We start from the raw sequence: 19745 nt of genomic DNA on the forward strand, positions 1-19745 counted from the left end.
AATTAAAAAAAAGTATTATTCTGTTTACTATATTTAATGCTGGAATATTACAGTTCTAGATAGATGTAGTGTGTCATGTGTGTTTTAAGAATGCATGTGTCAATGGTCTGTACATTAATGGCTTTGATTGTTTGTAAAATATGTAGGCATATGCATACACATGTGGGTCTCTGAGATGCCAGAGACTGATGTGAGAGTCATAGCTCTCCTTGTTTCAAAGATCAAGATTTTCACTGCGGTCTCTTCAACAGAGAACAAAAGAATAGGCTATGAAACAGGACTGGAAAAAACATGCACATGTTCTGCACTAAATATTCATGTACACCAAAGTCAGAATCTTTTTGAATCCAAAGTACTTTTCAGGTACTGGAATTTACCTCGGCACATATAGAACCTGCCCAATACAAAACTCAAATACAAAATACAAAAGGGACACTAACATAAGGCAACATTAACATAAGCAAACATATTCAAAAATATTGGGGGAGTCAACAGGGGCAGAATTTAACAGTAGTAATGAGAGGTTATGACTGGAAACAGTCTGGCACTGAAACATTGACTGACTGGAAATATGTGGAGCAAGCTGGCCAGCAGAGTGCTTTAGTGTTGCTGGAGACAGGCAGGTCAGGTCCTGCAGCATTTTAATGATTCAGCTTTCTGAAAACCTTAGAACGTTGTGTTCTTTGATTAAAATGGAATTCTGAAGACTTGCTGGAGGTCTGAAGTCTTCCTGAGTGATTGGGTGAGAGTTGCCATGGGGCCATTGATTGGGGACAACAGCTCACTCTGGATGGATGGTGAGTAGTGAGTGGGATGGTGCTTCTCCAGCTGTGTGATTTGCCCAGACAACAACTGCTGTACATGCAAAGCTTTATTAGAGGGGGTAAATACACCCAGCAAAATGATAGAGAACTCTCTAACAAAGTGTTTCCCAATCCGGTCCTTGGGGACCTACAGACACATTTTTGCTCCCTTCCAGCTCACGGTGGAGTGAAACGTGGACTGTTTGCAGCTCCCGAGGACTTGACTGGGAAACACTACTCCAGAAAAGTTACATTTTGCAATTATTAGGCAATTGTTTCAGACTAGAAGAACAGAACTCGTATAAAAACAGACCCTGTCATCTTTTATTTTGTTGCTGAGCATGGTGTATGTGATGATTCTCAGAGAGGCTTATTCAGATTTTACAGATGTCAGCCGTGTGCCAACAAAACAGAAACCAGAGTTGAAGGTACCTGTACATTCCTCATTAGGAAGCAAAACCCTTCATTTGTCCTGTGTTTTCCTGCGAGATCTCACGTCGGAAAGAAATAACCCTGTTAACGATGCAAGAAAACTGAGTGTCACAGCACCCCTGCTCCTTCTTCCCATTGCACGGGTCTCGTTTGCGCTGGAATCCAGCTGCAGGTCTGCGGGTAGCATATTAAAGATCCCCAGAATTGCTCAGAAGATTGCATTGCAAATTAACAGCGGTTATTCACTAATACATTTTATCCGGTTTTTGTTGTGAAACAGACTCAAACCGTGAAAATAACAGGCATCTGAGCAGAGACCTAACTATCATGGGTTGCCCTAGTCAGAGCCATCAGAGTACCGTAATGTAATATTCATGACCTTCAGGAAAACCAAGAAAATGTGGAAATAGAATGTCTTTAAAAACTACAGTCTGTGCTGAAATAGTTTACTTCCAAATGCAATATGATTATTGATGAACACTGCTATAAGATATAGATGGGAAAATGGGTGGACGTTTTTCCCATTGTGAGGCCAAATATCCCTTTGCCATGCCGACTTTTGGCCCCCAGCACTTGTGTTCAACATTTCATGTAATGGTATTAGTGTTCCTGGAGAGTAAGATGTAGCATTATTGAAGCACAGGAGGCTATAGACCATATAATTTTATTACAGTGAGCCTGTACTCTGTGAATCTAGATGGTGAGCCACCAGCTACAACTCTGAGAACAGAGATTCAGAGCAGAAATCTTGGTGTTGTGAAACAGCTAAGCTGCTAGCTGGAATCTGGAACACCTGAACACTGAAACCTAATGTCTTTCTGTGCAGTCAGTAACAATGGCCTTCAGTAATAATAATTAACATTCTGTTCCACAAAGTAAACAAATATAAAGTATATGTCCACAGCAAAACAAAAACACCTCCAAGCAATGGTATGAGTCACTGGACATCACTGTGACAGTCACCCAATTTGGTGATGATATCACTGTAGTAAAAAGACCACACTGATGTACCCATACCTTAAATACAGATAAGTACTATTCATAAAACCTGTAAAATGCCCCAGCTATTATATTGACTGAATTATCACTAATTGTTAATTTTGCAGATTACTAGATGGATTATTGTAATGACAAAATTTACTATAAGTTAGGTCAATAAAGATTGTTTCTTGTTGCTTAATTCCTCGCCATCAGCCAGGTAAATCATATTCAGAAAAGTACAACTCACCTATACTCCTCTGCTTGGGACTGATAGACGTATGTTGGACCAGTGTTTCCAAATCCAGTCTTTGCGAACCTCAGACAGTCAATGTTTTTGCTCCCCGCCGGTAGCTGGGAGGGAGCAAAACTGTGAACTGTCTGGCAGAGAGCTGTGAGGGAGCAAAGACATGGACCAACCGTGGGTCCCCCAGGACTGGTTTGGGAAACACAGCTCTCTTCGATGATAACACGAGCTATAGTGCTTCAGCTAGAGGTAGGTGACCTTCCGTGGGTGTGTCATATGGTCTTATCTTTAAGCACATCATTGTGCCTTTTTTGGGGCAATTGATGTCATAGTAGATTAATATTACAGAAATACATAAAGCCTCCCACTGCCAGGTGGGCAGGACTCGGGAGGCTTTGTCCTTGGTAGCAGGTGTTAAGAGGTTAGCGATAATGATCCGTGACGAGTAGCTGCGTAACAAATGAATATTCCCACTGGAAAAAATGTATTTAGAGAATGACATCATCATCCTACTCCCAGCTATTGATCTCAATCTCAAATGGTACACCCCTATTTCCTGGAATTATTAAGGCTTGAATGAAGAGGCAGCAGAGTACATTCGTAAAATTAAATTTGATCTTTGACTTTTTTCCATTTGATCTCATGCCTGTATTTTAATTTTGGTTTGACAGATCAAAGGTCCCCGTCACTGGGAAACAGAGATGAACACTTAACCTCTATGGTTTTCAGAGTCTCCATCAGGGAAAACAATTCAGGAAACTGAGGTTTTCAATGACCTCACAGAGTGTGCTCACTGACTGCAGCTCTGATTTGGGGTTTGCCAAGTCTTGTCTGTGTTCATCATGGTTACTGCTCTACCATGTTCCAGCACTTGCCCATAGAGTGGGTAGGGAGCCAATCTGTCTGTCTTTCCACGCAACCAGTAGGTGGGAGTGGACATGATTTGCTACACACTGCCTACACACATATTGCTTAGCTACTGCTCAGTCCAAAAAAATGTGCTATTTTCAACTGTTAATATAAATGGATGCATTGCTTAAGTAATTCAGCTTAAGGACCTTAGTGGGCACTACAGTGGACACATATAGGATGTGAACCTGCAATTGGTATAAAAGAGGCTCAGAAGAGCTTGCCTTTGCACTCAGATCAGTCTGCTACAATGCACCCTCCCCCAGTGGTTTGGAAAACAGCAAACAGTAGCCAACATGAGGCTCTGTGCCCAGGAAATATCCTTCCCTGCGGATGGAAAACACGCTCTGGCGCATTACATTGGGCATTTCACCCCTCCGCTGAGAGATAACATCAGTGTTACATCATTGCAGTTTAAGGTGGAATATCCAATTGAAATTCAGCTAAAGAGACAAGTAGAAACTACGATGCATTGTAATTTCACGCTTTAAGCACAGAATTAACCAGGAAAATGTCAGGTCTTAAAGCATCATTGCTGAAATCATCATAGCTGTTTCATTTGACATTTCGTAAACAGTCCATTTCTAGAGCTCCAGAGCACAAGCAATCATAGCAATTTCATTTAACATTTCATAAACACGCCATAAACTGTAAGCACATCCTCACATGCGCGAGCCCATCAGGATGGCTCAATTGCCATCATCATTAAGCATTGCAGCGCAAACGCTCTTCTGCATAATATGCGCAGCAGATGCAAAGAGGCATCCTCAAGAGCTCCTAACAATCAGAAGGTTAAAAATATGCAAATTACGATGGCAATCTCTTAAATTAACCTTCAGCTAAATATCTGGCTCTCTGGAAAACACCACACCAGTGTTGTAGATGGTGTTATCATCTGGGCTAGCCAATCATCTCAAGGCTACATATCAGGAGAATCTCATGGCTTGGCAGTCACCTGTGTTGTGAGCTGGAAGCCAACAGAACTACAGCGCCAGGTCTCAAATTATTGCATAACTTTACTAGAAAACAGAGTCTGTTTAGACAGCATTCTCCTAGGAGATGCAGCAGCAATACCCATATTTAATTATCAGAGGACAAATGACCTGTGGCTCTTACCGCCTTAGTGTTTAAGTAGATTTAAAAGGATCCAGGCAATTACTGCTCTCAGGCACCTACACCCATCCTTGTCTCGGGGTCTAATAGGAGACGACAGGACCGTGGCGGGAAGACCTTCCCATTTAAGCTCATTAGCTTGAAAAATGTTGTGTTGGGATTTAACAGGAATTTGCAAAGAGGTGCCATAAAGTTGAAGCCACTTCAGATTGCCTTTTTATTAATGGTCTAACTGATTTCCCTGCACATCCTGTCACCCAGAGACAAAGGGAGAGACATGATAAGATGCGTTTGATCCTAGATCTTCTGCCCAACATGGCTACAAACTGGTTGCTAATAAATTAGAATAACAAATGCTGTCAAGAAAAAAAATGCAGCAATTCCATCTTATTTCCAATCTTCTCCAGGAGAAAACCACACTGTCAGATTTGGAGCTGCTGTTTCTCACCCCATCCACTTCACACTTGACAGAGATTGTTCCCGGGTTTGTGTTAAATAGTGAGAATCAGAACATATCCATTTTTATCTCCTGTAACATATTCTTTAATATTCAATATTTAGCATCTGTTTATTTACCCACATATTTTCACATGCTTCCAATTAAAATGATCTAACACTGTCAAGAAAACCCTATAATAGCTGGGGTGTCCCTGTCATTTAATTTCTTCTTATTAATCATACGCCGATCATCCATAACATTAAAACCACCTGCCTAATATGGTGTAGGTCCCCCCTCATGCTGCTAAAACAGCAGCATAGACTCCATAAGACCTCTGAAGGTGACCTGTGGTATCTGGCACCAAGATATTAGCTGCAGATAAGATGCAAGGTGGGGCCTCCATGGATCTGGCTTGTTTGTCCATGACATGCCTGATGAGATTGAAATCAGGGGGAATTATCCTGCTGAATGAGGCCACTGGCATCAGGGAATACTGTTGCCATGAAGGGGCACTTGGTCTGCAGCAATGTTTAGGTAAGTCGTACGTGTCAAAGAAACATCCACATGAATGCCCAAGGTTTCCCAGCAGAACATTGCCTAGAGCATCACACTGCCTCTGTCGGCTTGCCTTCTTTTGCCATCTCTTCCCCAGCTAAATGACTCACACACGTGTGGCCATCCACACAATGTAACAAAAAACATAAGAACATAAGAAATTTACAAACGAGAGGAGGCCATTCGGCCTATCAAGCTCATTTGGGGAGAACTTAACTAATAGCTCAGAGTTGTTAAAAGCTTATCTACCTCTGATTAAAGGAACCCAGGGTTTTAGCTTGTGCTACACTAGCAGGAAGACTATTCCATACTCTAACTACACACTGTGTAAAGAAGTGCTTTCTCAAATTCATTTTAAAATGTTCTCCTGCTAATTTCCAGCCATTTGGCTGAAGAGCATCCAGACCTGTTAGAATCTTATATATCTGTCCCCCTTTAGTCTCCTTTGCTCGAGACTAAACAGATCCAGCTCAGCTAACCTCTCCTCATAAGACATCCCTCTAACACCAGGAATCATTCTAGCAGCCTTACGTTGCACCCTTTCTAAGGCAGCAATGTCCTTTTTAAGATATGGTGACCAAACCTGCACACAATATTCTAGCTGGGGTCTTACCAAGGAATTGTATAATCGTAGCATCACCTCCCTTGACTTAAACTCCACACACCTAGAGATGACATATCAGATCAAGCCACCTTCTTCCATTGCTCATGTGTAGGCACTTTCAGCAGTGGACAGGGGTCAGCATGGGTACTCTGACCAGTCCGCGACTACTGTGATGCACAGGCTGTGATGCACTGTGTGCTCTGACACCTTTATATCACAGTCAGCATTAACTTTTTCAGCAATTTACTACAGTAGCTCTTCTGTGGGATCAGACCAGACAGGCTAGCCGTTGCTCCTTAAGTACATCATTAAGCCTTGGGTGCTCATGACCCAGTCACTGGTACTCTGGTTGGCCTTCTTTGGACCACCTTTGTAGGTACTGCCCACTGCATAAATCAATGTTATTCACTTCACCTGTCAGTGGTTTTAATGTTACGGCTGACTGGTGTATAATGTCATACTATTCATCCTGCACTATCCCCTATGGGGATTAATAAAGCCTATTTATCTAGATTTAATTAGGCAACAAATTATTAGTTTATATCTATGATACTGAATAGGTATTTTTAATTGATCTTGTTGGGGCACAAATTCTGTATTGTAGTCTTTTACTCACTGATGAGTCATTACATGGCAAGAATTTCACAATGAGACATATCAGTGTTCATCTGTTCACAACTTGTCATCCTTAGGACAATGACAAAGAAGAATTACTATCTAATTGTGGGAAAGACCTCAATATATTTTAGTTTTGTGCTCTTCATTAGTGTGACCAATTAATCCATGTTCCCATTCACCCAGAAGTGTAAAATGATATATTAAGAGAGCAAGCCCTTCTAAAGTCTGATCGATTCTGTCACCATTGATTCTGGAAATGCACACATGTAGGTTTTAACGGGATGTGGGTGTGGACTGGTAGGCGAGGCAGAGAATTGCATAGCAAAAGAAAAGTGCAGAGACTCCCCTTCCAGGGTGAACCCATGTCAGCGGGGGGGTGGGGGGTCATTTTTCATTTCCACCTTCATTACAAGTGCTGTCCTTTGTAAATGAGTTTGATTGTGATTTATGGCAATGGTAATGAGCTCCTTTACCCACACCAAGCGAGAACATGATCCAACACTTACAATATATTCCTTCCTTGAAAATTTCATCATCATCATTGCTTTCCTACCAGCAGACAAATTTCAGAAGTCTGGAACTATTGGGCCAGTGAGTCACTTGCTGGTATGGAAACATAAGAACATAAGAAATTTACAAACGAGAGGAGGCCATTCGGCCCATCAAGCTTGTTTGGGGAGAACTTAACTAATAGTTCAGAGTTATTAAAATCTTATCTAGCTCTGATTTAAAGGAACCCAGGGTTTTAGCTTGCACTACAATAGCAGGAAGACTATTCCATACTCTAACTACATGCTGTGTAAAGAAGTGTTTTCTCAAATTCATTTTAAAATGTTCTCCTGCTAATTTCCACCTATGGCCATGAGTTCTAGTATTTAAACTAATATTAAAGTAGCCATTTGGCTGAACAGCATCGAGACCTTTTAGAATATTATATACCTGGATCATGTCCCCCCTTAATCTCCTTTGCACAAGGCTGAACAGATTCAGCTCAGCTAACCTCTCCTCATAAGACATTCCTCTAAGACTAGGAATCATTCTTGTAGGTCTACGTTGAACGTTTTCCAAGGCAGCAATGTCCTTTTTAAGGTATGGTGACCAAATCTGCACACAATATTCTAGGTGGGGTCTTACCAATGAATTGTATAATCTTAGCATCACCTCCCTTGACTTAAACTCCACACACCTAGAGATGTAATCCAACATTCTATTGGTCTTTTTAATTACTTCCCCACACTGGTGAGAATTGGACATAGAAGCATCAACATACACACCGAGGTCTTTCTCATAATCAGCTACCTTTATTTCAGTGGAACCCATAAAATATCTGTACTTTATATTTCTGCTCCCTTACATAATTTCATCTGCCAAGTATCAGCCCAGTCGCTAATTAAATCAAGATCCTGTTGTAGCCTCTGTGCTGCTAGTTTTGTATCTGCTACACCCTCCACCTTGGTGTCGTCTGCAAATTTTACGAGTTTACTGTATGTATTGGTGTCAATATTAATAATGTAAATTAGGAACAATATTGGTCCTAAAATTGAATCCTGCGGTACCCCACTATGAATGCAGGCCCACTGTGACACTGTGCCTCTAATAACTACCTGCTGTTTCCTGTCTGTTAACCAGTTTTCGATCCAAGCTGCTACAGTTCCTAAAATCCCTGCAGCTTTGAGCTTAAGCAAGAGCCATTTGTGGGGGACAACATCAAAGGCCTTCTGGAAATCCAAGTAGATCACGTCGTAGACCTTTTTGTGATCAATTTCTCTTGTAGCTTCCTCAAAGAACTCACGTAGATTCGTTAAACAGGATCTACCTCTCCTAAATCCATGTTGGCTATCCCTCAGAATGTTATTTGAATCCAGGTAATCTAGCATTTTCACATGGATTATAGCTTCCATTACCTTTCCAGTAATGCTAGTTAAACTGATTGGCCTATAGTTTGCTAGATTACTTCTATCCCCTTTTTTGAATATGGGTGTTATATTAGCATGCTTCCAATCAGAAGGTACCACACCAGTAGATAAGGATTTCTGAAATAGTAAAGTTAAAGGCTGGCTAATAATATCCCTCATCTCTTTTAAAACTATAGGTAAAATGCCATCAGCGCCCTGCGATTTGTTTATTTTGATCTTAGCTAGGTTTTGTACCACATCAGCCTCAGTTATACATATATTGGTGATAGACGATGCTGTATTTGTACTACATGGTGGCAGGTTATTTGTGTTCTCTACTGTGAACACCCGTGGAAAATAATCATTAAACTCATTTACTATATCAATTTCATTTTCAATTATAAGACCCTTACTATCTTGCAGATTTTGATAGTGATTTCAGCTTTTAGAGCTCTTTTGGAGTTAAAATATTGGAAGAAACTTTTAATGTCATCCTTAGCCTCCAATGCAATCTTCCTTTCTACATTCCTCTTAGTGAGTCTAATGTTATTTTTTAACTCAACCTGTAGACTTAGATACTCCTGCTTTATTTTGAAATCATTAGTGGTTCAGCATGATGGCAGCGCTGCCATGAAAGACTACCATTGATACTGCATGCCATTTTTATTCCATATCCTCTATTATGGAACACAATATCCATTAATAGGTTATATGACCCAGCAAAGGTAACGAGCTGTGCACCAACTGTCTTGTCCCCTTCGAATGATGCTGTGTCACTCATTGAAAGATGAAAGCTAATGGCATGCCAAGCTCACATTGCCTGGTTCTGTTTAAATGGGAGAACACAGGATCGAACAGTGGTTGAGCAGAGTTCCCATTACCTTGAAATTAGAAACTATTTCCACAACATGAAGTACTCACAGAGTGTACCTCGATGATCCACCCCACTGTGTCAAGCGCATTAGGATGGTGACAATGTTGTGCTTGTACCCAGGCTGCCATGAGCTTACAGGAAGTGGTAAGAATTGGCGTACTCATTGGCTCCTATCATGGAACACTGAGCAACACATGCACACACATGCACACCCGCATCTCAGAACACCTCCCAAAGCATGAGACCTGACACTAACCTTTCCCTGAAGGCTAATACATGACAGACGCTCCCGAGCCATTCAGAAGCACACTAGTGGAACCAGACAATAAAAATACATATTTCCATACCACCCAGCATCCATTTTTTATATCTCCTGTTGTTTCTGTCATGTGGGTTTGAAAAGTGCATAATCTGGCTCTCTCACTTGGATATAAAGCCAGCATATAAAATGACACAGGGACAGCCAGGATGGCTACATACCCAAAATGATTTTCATTCAAACCTCTGTTTTACATACATGTATTATAATATTAACACTCTTGGGTTTATTTTTATGTATATTTTTATCGGTTTACTCCATAGGTGGCACAGTGGTGCCACCTAGTGGAAAATAGTGCACATAAACATATTCTCATAAAATACAGTAGGGAAGCTTCACTCCCAGTAGGGGTTAGCCAATGATAAATTTACATTTGATAGTACATAGCTTATGCATGACAGAGCATGCATTTGTTTATTACCCTCACCCATGCAATAGGATAGACAACTAATGTAGTGGTAATGTAATTGACAAGGCTTTTAAAAGGCTTTGCCTTTTGACTGTCGCACACTTCCTCCAGCATTCTTTAAAGTGCTGCAATCCTGCTCGGGGCTGGATGAAACCTGCTCGGGTTTAGATTGAAACCTAAATGGTTAATTTCAGTGTTAGTACTTAAATACTCAGGAACGTGTGAAAAGGCCCAAGGGAGAGAAAAACTACAAGGAACGTTCTTAAAACGATTGAGATGAAATTTTGCTCTGTATCTGAATGGGTTTTCAAATTGATTTATCCATGCCTGAGCATTGCATAATCGTAATTCTCTGCAGCAAGACAAATCTCCGTATGCAAAGGAAACCAGATTGTGAAATTAACCACCTGAATCAACAAGCATCTAACTAATATCACCTTGGTAGATCACCAGAAAATCACAGGATGTCAAATCACTGCAGGCTGGAATATTTCATCATTTTCCGGATACTGCAGCTTGCTTACAATAGAGAAGATTGAAAAAAGCAGCATGAGTATTATTTGTAGACACTGGCTGCTGCAGGGTTTTTCGTTAGCCAAGAAGCAAGATTTTGTAACATATAGCATGGTTGCTAAATGTGAGACTTCGAAATCACCAGCCTACACACAGCGATCTACAAAGCAGCACTAAGAAAAAGCTTAGAGGTGTCAACTTCACAGCTATGAAATGGTTCTGAATTTCACAAACTGTCTAAACATTCATATTTTTAAGAAGGGTTTGGCTAAATGTTTTGTTTGTTCTGTCCATTCTATCGAGGATTTTCACTTGGTAACGTGTTTTGGCAGGAAAGCACATCCCACATCGACCTTTGCATGTCTCAGCTCACCCTGAAGCCTTCATCGGGACCCTAAAATGACACCGACAGAATAGACCTGCAGTTACATCACTTCTGTGATGTTGTGCTTCACAGATTCAGCACAGCTGGGTGAATTGTTATACTCCTAGGCTAAGACACCGCTTCTTCTATAAACACAACAGCTAGAACCTTAACCTGAAATCCACCCAATCTGCTTTGAAGACAGCAGTAAGCAAACACCTGACTGGCTAATTCAACACACTGTATTTCCTGATGCATTAATACAGCTCATACGTCACAGGCAAAAAAACAAATACAAAAAAGGACAAAAGGCAAGTGCCACTGTAAACTTTATTCAAATCACCAAGAATAAAAATTTCAAAAGGCATAAATCATGCATTGATCTATTACTTTTCCCTTTTGCCCTATTTTTTCATACTCTCTTTACCCCATCTTATGGAACTATATATTTTTTAAATAATACAGAAATAAATAAGTTTTAAAAACAGTTTCCACCAAGGGCTCACATCGGCAAGCAGAAGAATCAGCCTGACCACGCTAATAACATTACACAAGCATGAATATGCACCCGTTTTCTGTTTGCTTTTTTTAAGCTGATATCCCGTTGTTCTGCCTTGTGCATACACTTTGGAAACACAGTGATTTTTTAGGCGGCCAACTGAAATAACATGAATATAACATACAGGGCTCTACTGATTTTACAGGAAAAACAGAGAGTAAACATTTGATATAAAATATTTGACACCTTTTCATGCTACAGAGCAGCTGCATCTGAAAGAATGAGTCCTTCCTCTTTTAAGAACTTTTACACAGAGGCCAAAAAAGAGACATAGATTCCTTGGAAGAAACAAGCATTCAAAAGTTTCAAAATATAACCAATAATTTTGGTGCCATATTTGATTTACACTCAGCATAAACTTACTATGCATGTTAGAATATCCTGATTTAAAATATTCCCAGAGAAATAAGACTAGCCTCAGTCAATAAAATAAATTCAATTTATAAAAATATTTCTTGGCATGTAACTCAGCCCCCTACCCCCCATCAGGAACAAGGCACTGTTCCCAAACGAGTCGGACAGTGCAGTCACCTCAGCTTAGGATAGTCAGCTGTACGGTTCTCAGGGATGGTTGGGCTTTAGGCTCGGATTGGGGCAGAAGAGGTAAAAAAATCCCTTTATTTTATCTCCAAACACCAGACACCTCTTGAAGCCAACGTTCCCTTCCACTGTTCTCCCAGAATTCCCGCAGAGGGAAGCTGGAACATTCCAGAATCCACTCGTGTGCAAACAGCAGCAAGTTATCACCGGTTCACAAGTTCAGCTTGAAAACACCGTACTATGAATTTCACTAAAATATTCTATCCCCCTCTAAATCAACGACCATTTAAGACTGGCTTACAAATAGAGGAAACATTTTTTCAAGCGCCTTAGATACGATTGTGTACTTCCAAATATACATTTTAAAAAAAATAACACAATAGCACATCAAAGGCAAATAATACAACTCTATTGGGAATAAGAATATGTTGTCCTTCCATTGTCCAGAATCTTGTTTTTCATTGGATCTAAAATTTAATGAGCAGCCAGCACACTTAGATACCACGCACATATATGACATTTTCATTTAACGTTTGAAACCAAAGGGTCAAATTATTTGAAATATTGGGCGCTACACTATTTCAAATTTAATAAAATTGAATTGTTGCATACTTACATTTTGTCATGGTTGCCAGTAATAAGTTTAGTACAGCAAAACTTTGACAGACATTTCTTTGTTTCTATATATTGATACCTGATTAATTCAAACAAGGGATGAACAAAACAACTGCACAGAACTACATATCCAGTCCGGGCAGAAGACCACTAGCCTGATTATAAAAAGTAATTAGCAGATTAAACAACAGCATGCTTTTAGCACAACGTAATACAATGTGTGGTTTTGTTTGTTTATAATTACAGTCCCTAAAAAGGTACAGAAAATACTCCTGTGTGTGATGTGCTGATTGGCTAAGTGCTAACAAGCCCACACAATTCTCATTGGCCAAACTGCCGCTGGTGGATGAGGTCAGCAGTGCATGGCCTACTTTTGTCCTTTTCTCCTCACTAAAAGAGTGCTTAATGAGCTCTAAAGCACTAAAAAAACAGTACTAGTTAAGTTATGATGATACTCTACCAACGGACATTTATTCCTCACTTATATAAAAGCTGCCCTCATTTCCTTTTAAGCTACACAAAACACTTCCCTATTAAAAAAAAAATCTTTTTTTGATATTTATCATCTAGTAACCAGTTAAGTTTTCCATCACTACCACTTTTCCTTAGATATGGCAATTAACCTTGCAGCAACACCCACAGTAAAAAAAAAAAAAAAAAAAAAAAAAAAAAATATATATATATATATATATATATATATATATATATATATATACACATATACATACATACATACATACATACATACACATATATATACATATATACATACATATATATGTACATACATATACAGTACATACATATATATACATACATACATATACATGCATACATACATGGCAAACACGCCATTTCAACACCCATTTCATGCCATCGTCTTTCCTATCCCTCCTTGTCTCCTGTGCTTGAGCGGTAAATTTTCGATCCATGTCACGTGAGTGGTATCGCAGGCGTGTAGCAGAAAGCCCCGCGTTCTTCAGTTTGACCCTTTTTATTCCATGTAGAAAACATAGTCCGGGTGGCACAAGAAAGTGCCACAATCTTATTAAAATATAGTATTCACTTGAACTGGAAAAATGTGACCTCAATCTCGGCATTCTAACCTAAATTTTATATCGACCATGGGATGTAATGCTACAGTATTTCTATATTTTAAACAAAACTGCAGCCCCACACAAACGCTGACAGAGGCATGTCTACTTCTGTAGTAGCTTCTCTGGCTTTGGATACCCAAAGAGCTTAAAGTCTGTTTCGTAAAGCCGGTACAGGTCTTGCCTCCATTTGTGTGGGATGCTGTTAAACCAGTCCCATTCCCAGCTGACAACTGTCTGGTTGTGTTTACTGGAGGGGAACTGTACGATGTTGTCGACCCGCAGGACCCGAAGCAAATGCTCGGCATCCTCATCCAAAGTCTCCAGCTTTCCCACGAAGTCATAGTTTATCTGGCAAGGGTGGCACAAGCGATAGACCTGCTTCCAGTGCTCGTTGAATGGCATCTTCTTTTCCGTCAGGGGGTCCAGCAGATACTGAATGAAGTTTGAGAAGGATGGACGGATACCAGCAGAAAAGGCATCAACGACAGAGGCAGGGGGATCGGAGTAGTTGGCGTATTTCTTCAGCATGACGACGGCGAACTGCCGATAGAAATCCTCATTCTCCTGCTCAAACTTGTTCCTGTAAGCTGAGATGAGTCGCACGAAGGGGTCCCTGACGAACAGGAACTTGGTGTACTTCTTGAGCTTAACTTTCATCAAGTGGCGGGAGAACTTGCCATAGCGTTTCCAGAACTTGTTGAAGGTGAAATGGCTGCTGCTATTGTGGACATGCTCCAGGGGAACGTCCATGGGGTCCTGATAGGGGGCGCCGTCAACAAGTAGGCTTTCACTCAGCATGATCATGATGCGTTTCCAGTTAGTGCACGCCACCTTGGGCACATAGCAATAGATGATCCCGTGGCGGTCATCCACGATCAGATGGTCCAGCTCCTTGTTGGGAATGTCATCGAATGTCCGGTTCTTCCCAGGGAAGTCTATTGTGCTGTTGCTGCAAAGGTCTCGCAGGGTCTGCTTCCTGTCTTCCTGCCGCTGCCTTTTCTCAGCAGAAATGGGGGTCAGGTGGATCTTCCACTCTCGTCGTGGCACAAATTTCTCCTCGGGCTTCCCCGCCTCACCTGACTGGTTGCGGAAGCCGGGGGTACCCTCCTGCGTCTGCTCACTGGGCTCGGAGGTGCCCTCGAGGAACTGGTTGATGAAGGCATCAACGTCAGAGAGGAAGACGTTCCCCTTGTCGTCGTCCGCTTTGTGTCTGACCCTGGCTTGGTTTTCGGGGGGGATGCGAGAGGAATGGGGCCCAGAGATGGTGGTGTGCAGGTAGAAATGAGTGGCTCCAACGTCATCCCAGTAAATTATAATCAGCAGGATCATAAACAGGGAGCCCAGGATCAGGAAGATGCGAAAAAGTCTCGGTTTTCCCATTTTATCTGATCCGAACGGAAGAAATTCCATTCTTATCTCACTTCCATGTCACCATCCGCTGTACAGGAAATCACTATTCCCTTGTGCAGGTCCTGGACCAAGACAAAAGAGAGAGCAAAGCAAATGTTATCTGTATAATAATGTTCAGCATATGCAATAAAATCATCTATGAAGTGCTCTTGCACAGATGAAACTCCTCTTTTATTTCTAAATATTATTAGAAACATTAAACATATACAGAATTATTATGGATTTTGAAAAGGTTTCTAGAGGGTCTAAAATGTCCCCATTGGCGATCTTGGATTGTGGGGTAAGCCAGAAACTGCTCCCACATGTCCCTGGTTTCAAGCTTCCAGAGACCCCAAACCCACCGGATCCAGACACTAGGTGTCAAAACTTTGACGCTGATGTTTCTTACCTATCCTGTTACATACAAATATTCCCTCACCAAAACTCACCACCCTGGAGAGAGTAAAATTTGCCTGGCTTCCACTAATTCTGGCATCTTTCATAATCAATAATCCAAATGAGCAACAATAAACAAAACAAATATTGGAGGAGGGATGGGGGTCAAGTTAAAAAAAAAAAAACGTGGTTATTTACAAAAACTAAGAAACAGAAATGCCATTCAGTGAATGGAAAGATTTGACATTAAACATCTAAAGTTGCGGCTGGTTGCGAGTAAGCTAGTCCGTTTCCACTGCAGACGTCGGCCTCGATCCTGTGTGGTCAGTCATGCCAAACAGACGATCCAGTGAAATAACCCTTCAAAACATTCAATTCCCAAAAACAAAAGTACGATTTATTAATGGGCAATCAACTGAGTTGGACTGGGTATTTCTGTTACACATTTTAAATGTAAGAATGAATAAATTGAAACTAAAACTGAAACCTGTCCGTGGATTGAGAAGTACTACTATGGATGTCATACCATTACTTCACACCATGGACCTTTTATCCAAATTGGTATGGTATAAATTAAATAATCAAATCTAAAACAAAGCAGGAACATAATACAAATCAGTAAAACACGAAATATAGATATGGTTTCTTTCGCAAAACAAGGTTTCATCTCTCTCTCTCTCTCTCTCTCTCTCTCACACACACACACACACACACACACACACACACACACACACAGAGTGAAAGAAAGAGAGAAAGAGAGACGGTGCCGAGTGCATTATAATAATTCGACCACAAATAAAGCTAAGGATAACGAAGTTTTATTAACATTTTAGATTTATTAAATTATATTCAATTATAGTACTTTAACCTATTTATCAAAACCTGGCAGCAACACAAGTTCCTCGCCGAATGTGGCAAGATATCCAATTGCCGTTGCGCACAAATTAAATATACATGATGACATGATGAAGAGCGCAGACCTTGTTTAAAAACAACAGCGCTGCTGCTGAGCCCAAGGAAACTTCACGTTTGCACGTTTGGCAGAATCAGTTGACACAACAGCGATCGGTCACCGGCATTAAGGGAAAAGCCTTTCTCGCTGCGCTGAAAACTTCCTCTTTAATATTTACTCTTATGTCGAGCTAGAAATCACAACGGATCTACAAATCCGAGGTAACTGAATGGTCTGATAAAAGGAAACGATTGCACCTACTGATCAAATGCAACTGTGTCCCCCCGCGGAATACAATGTATCTCTTTCAAGCCTTCCTGCTCACCCCCTCCTCCCTCCCTCCACAGCTGCCAGCGCCGCAGCCTTTCCGATGGAAGATGCGCCTTTCCTGCAGGCTCTACACCCAGACCGATCGGCGACCGCCCGGAGGTAGCCCCCATAGAGCCTGTCTGCTAGTCCACCGCGTCCTCCACGATCCCCTTTCAATCACACAAAGTTTAAATAATTTAATGCGTTTTCTCAGCAAAGTACAGACCAGACCTGCACCGAAACGATTTCGGATCACTTTTTTCCGTAAGACCCTTCAGAGCAAATTTTGAAAAGGTATGCAGTTTTGACGGCTGTCAGGAGATCTGCGTCTGAAAATATAAATGAATGAACCAACCGCTCCCCTTCCCTTAAAAGCACATCGCTCGTTGTAACTCACCTCTTTTTTTAAGGTTCTCCACGCTGTCATCTGGTGGCATCGGCGACTAAAATGATGCACGAAATGCTCGCTACATAAACCAGGAGGCGGGGGAATCATAATGAAATATCGCGAGATTTCCGCTTGCGAGTGCCGTTGAAAGCTGTTGAAAGCGGCTGCCGACGCATCAGATTAATGTGACGGCTGATAACCGTACATTTCAAACGTCATTTAAAATGGCATTTATTTGTTTGTTGGTTGGTTATTGTTTATATTATTTATTCATTAATTCATACATACATTTAATTTACATACATACAAATTGAATCTGTGTATTCATTTATGTATTGTACGTGCATATGTAAGTGGTATGGTGAGCAAGTCCAGCGAAGGAATCCTCAGATATAGTTTTAGGAGGGAAGTTATAATAAATGATGTCTTACTGCAGAGCGCTACAGACACTGGCCTACCCCGTATCTCTTCCAAAAATGGAAGTTTTGGTCTCAGTGAATTGTCTCCACAGCATTCAGTCCAAGCTGAAAATAATAAAAATATAAATAAATAGTGTGCCTCCAGATACAACATAATTATAAAGTATTTATAAACTTATGATATAGAAATGTGCCATGTTTCCACATTGGATTCATATTTATTGAAAATGCATGTTTTTACTAAAACAGTTATTTTTTTAGGTATCTATGTAGGCCTATGAATAATTCATCCATCCAGACAGCGTATCCAGTGCGGGGTTGCAGTGAACCTTGAATGGAACATCATCTTGACTGAGTCAAGATGTGCTTCACAGACAGTAACGATCACGATTTAAGCTGTAACTCTACAATGGCCTGGTGTAATTTCATGCCGTGTCTTGCTTCACATTTCAGAGGAGCATTCTCTGTATCAGCAGCATTAATCTGTCGATGATTTATCTTGATTCTAGATCTCTCAGTTCTTCATAGTATCAAATCACGAACCTCAAACCTGCTCGGTTTGTTCTATTTAAACAAGGATGAGCTCGCACACTTAACTAGTTACTAACTATACATCAGAAATTTGTTAGCTGCTTATACTTGGAGCCCAAGTCTGGGAAATCGTGCACTCATGACCACGCTGACTGTGCGCATCGCTTTGAGGTTTTTTGCAAGCCGCACTTGTATATTATAGGAGATGCAGAAAATTTGTCAGTGAGCGCTGTTTGTCAGGCAAATTGCAAAGTCTACTTGGCTCTGGAACACTTCCTCAGAGATTTTACTGTTTTTCATGGATACCTACATGTGCAGACAATTAAAGAGGCCTTTTATGCCACTGCAGGTAATATAAAGGCAAAAACCTATGTTTCTTTAAGAACTTTAAAATCAAACTAATTTTATCATTCCCCATGATTCCTTAATATGATTGGAGCACTGGACTGTACTCCAATCCAAACCAAGGCCCCATCAATTGCAAATGAAGGGGATTACTTGAATAGAAAAGGCTTCCACTGTCACGCCCCTGGGGGGCGGAACCCCGCAAGTGACGCCGATTAACGCTAATCAAACCACAGGATAAAAGAACCTATTGAACAGAAGGACATTGCGAAGTATTGAGCTAATGTTTTACAGCCATACCAAGCAATCTACTTGTCTTCCGTCTGCCCTGCCTTCCCGGATCTGCCTGTCTTACCTGTATCTGTACCTCACCTGTTTGCCTTCCCTCCTCAGCGTCCTCGTCATACCTGATCCTCCAGTCCCGACGTCCTCCGCCCTCCTCTTCGTCGTCCCCCTTCGTGCCCTGTGCCTGTGCTTCAGTGTTGGACAGCTCTACCTGGTATCGACCCTCGCCCACGTCTACCGATTACGATTCTCGCCTGCCGATTCTAAGTTCCGTCTGCCTTTCCCCTCCCCTAAGCACCGCCTCGGCGTTGCCGCTGTTCTATCAATAAACCGATCGTTTCCCTGCATTTCTGGATCCTTGTCCGTCTGTTCCCCTCTCTGCCTGACATCCACGGTATTAATGTACAGGTAGTGTAACCAATTACATTACAGCTGAAAACAGCCAATAGGCCTGTTGACATAGTGAATAAATTTGTCTAACATACATGCTATGAATATATTCTCAGATGATCTATGCTGCATCTTGCATCATTTCAAACGTGGAGGCTAGTTGGCCAATGTCAGTTCAGGATTCCAGAATTTTTAGGCAATCAAACCTGTATTGGAAACTTGAACGAGGTAATACCCATACATATTTAGACATCATGGCAAAGCGTTTATTTTATGCAAAACTGTTAAATTTTAAGCTGGTAATCATGATGGGGTCCTGTTTGGAGACAGGGGGATGTCTGCAGACAGTTTTTAATGACCTCATTCCCCAACCCCAACCCTGGACCACAAACTCGATATAATGCAGTTCTGTCTAGGACAAGGGCATGAATTGAATTGACCTTTGGCCACCTAAAGGG

General features: G+C 41.1%; 1 protein-coding gene and 1 long non-coding RNA gene across 3 annotated transcripts; one reads left to right on the top strand and one right to left on the bottom strand.

Annotated features, from left to right (window-relative positions):
• The first annotated feature begins 559 nt into the window (after positions 1 to 559).
• On the top strand, positions 560 to 19275 carry LOC111858600 (uncharacterized). Of its 2 annotated transcripts, none has more exons than XR_011984778.1 (3): positions 560 to 797; positions 16968 to 17049; positions 19006 to 19275. It is a non-coding gene; the product is annotated as an uncharacterized lncRNA (long non-coding RNA). The 2 variants fall into 2 exon arrangements; XR_011984777.1 differs by lacking the exon at positions 560 to 797 and adding an exon at positions 16641 to 16841.
• chst12a (carbohydrate (chondroitin 4) sulfotransferase 12a) lies at positions 13582 to 17426 on the bottom strand. Its single transcript, XM_023829996.2, has 2 exons — positions 17327 to 17426; positions 13582 to 15355 (listed from the first exon to the last, which is right to left on the bottom strand). The coding sequence occupies exon 2, from the start codon at positions 15291 to 15293 to the stop codon at positions 13986 to 13988; it is 1308 nt and encodes a 435-aa protein (XP_023685764.2). The 5' UTR covers positions 15294 to 15355; positions 17327 to 17426; the 3' UTR covers positions 13582 to 13985.
• Positions 19276 to 19745: the final 470 nt, after the last annotated feature.

This window comes from Paramormyrops kingsleyae, chromosome 22, assembly GCF_048594095.1.
Source record: "Paramormyrops kingsleyae isolate MSU_618 chromosome 22, PKINGS_0.4, whole genome shotgun sequence".
NCBI classification, from domain to species: domain Eukaryota; kingdom Metazoa; phylum Chordata; class Actinopteri; order Osteoglossiformes; family Mormyridae; genus Paramormyrops; species Paramormyrops kingsleyae.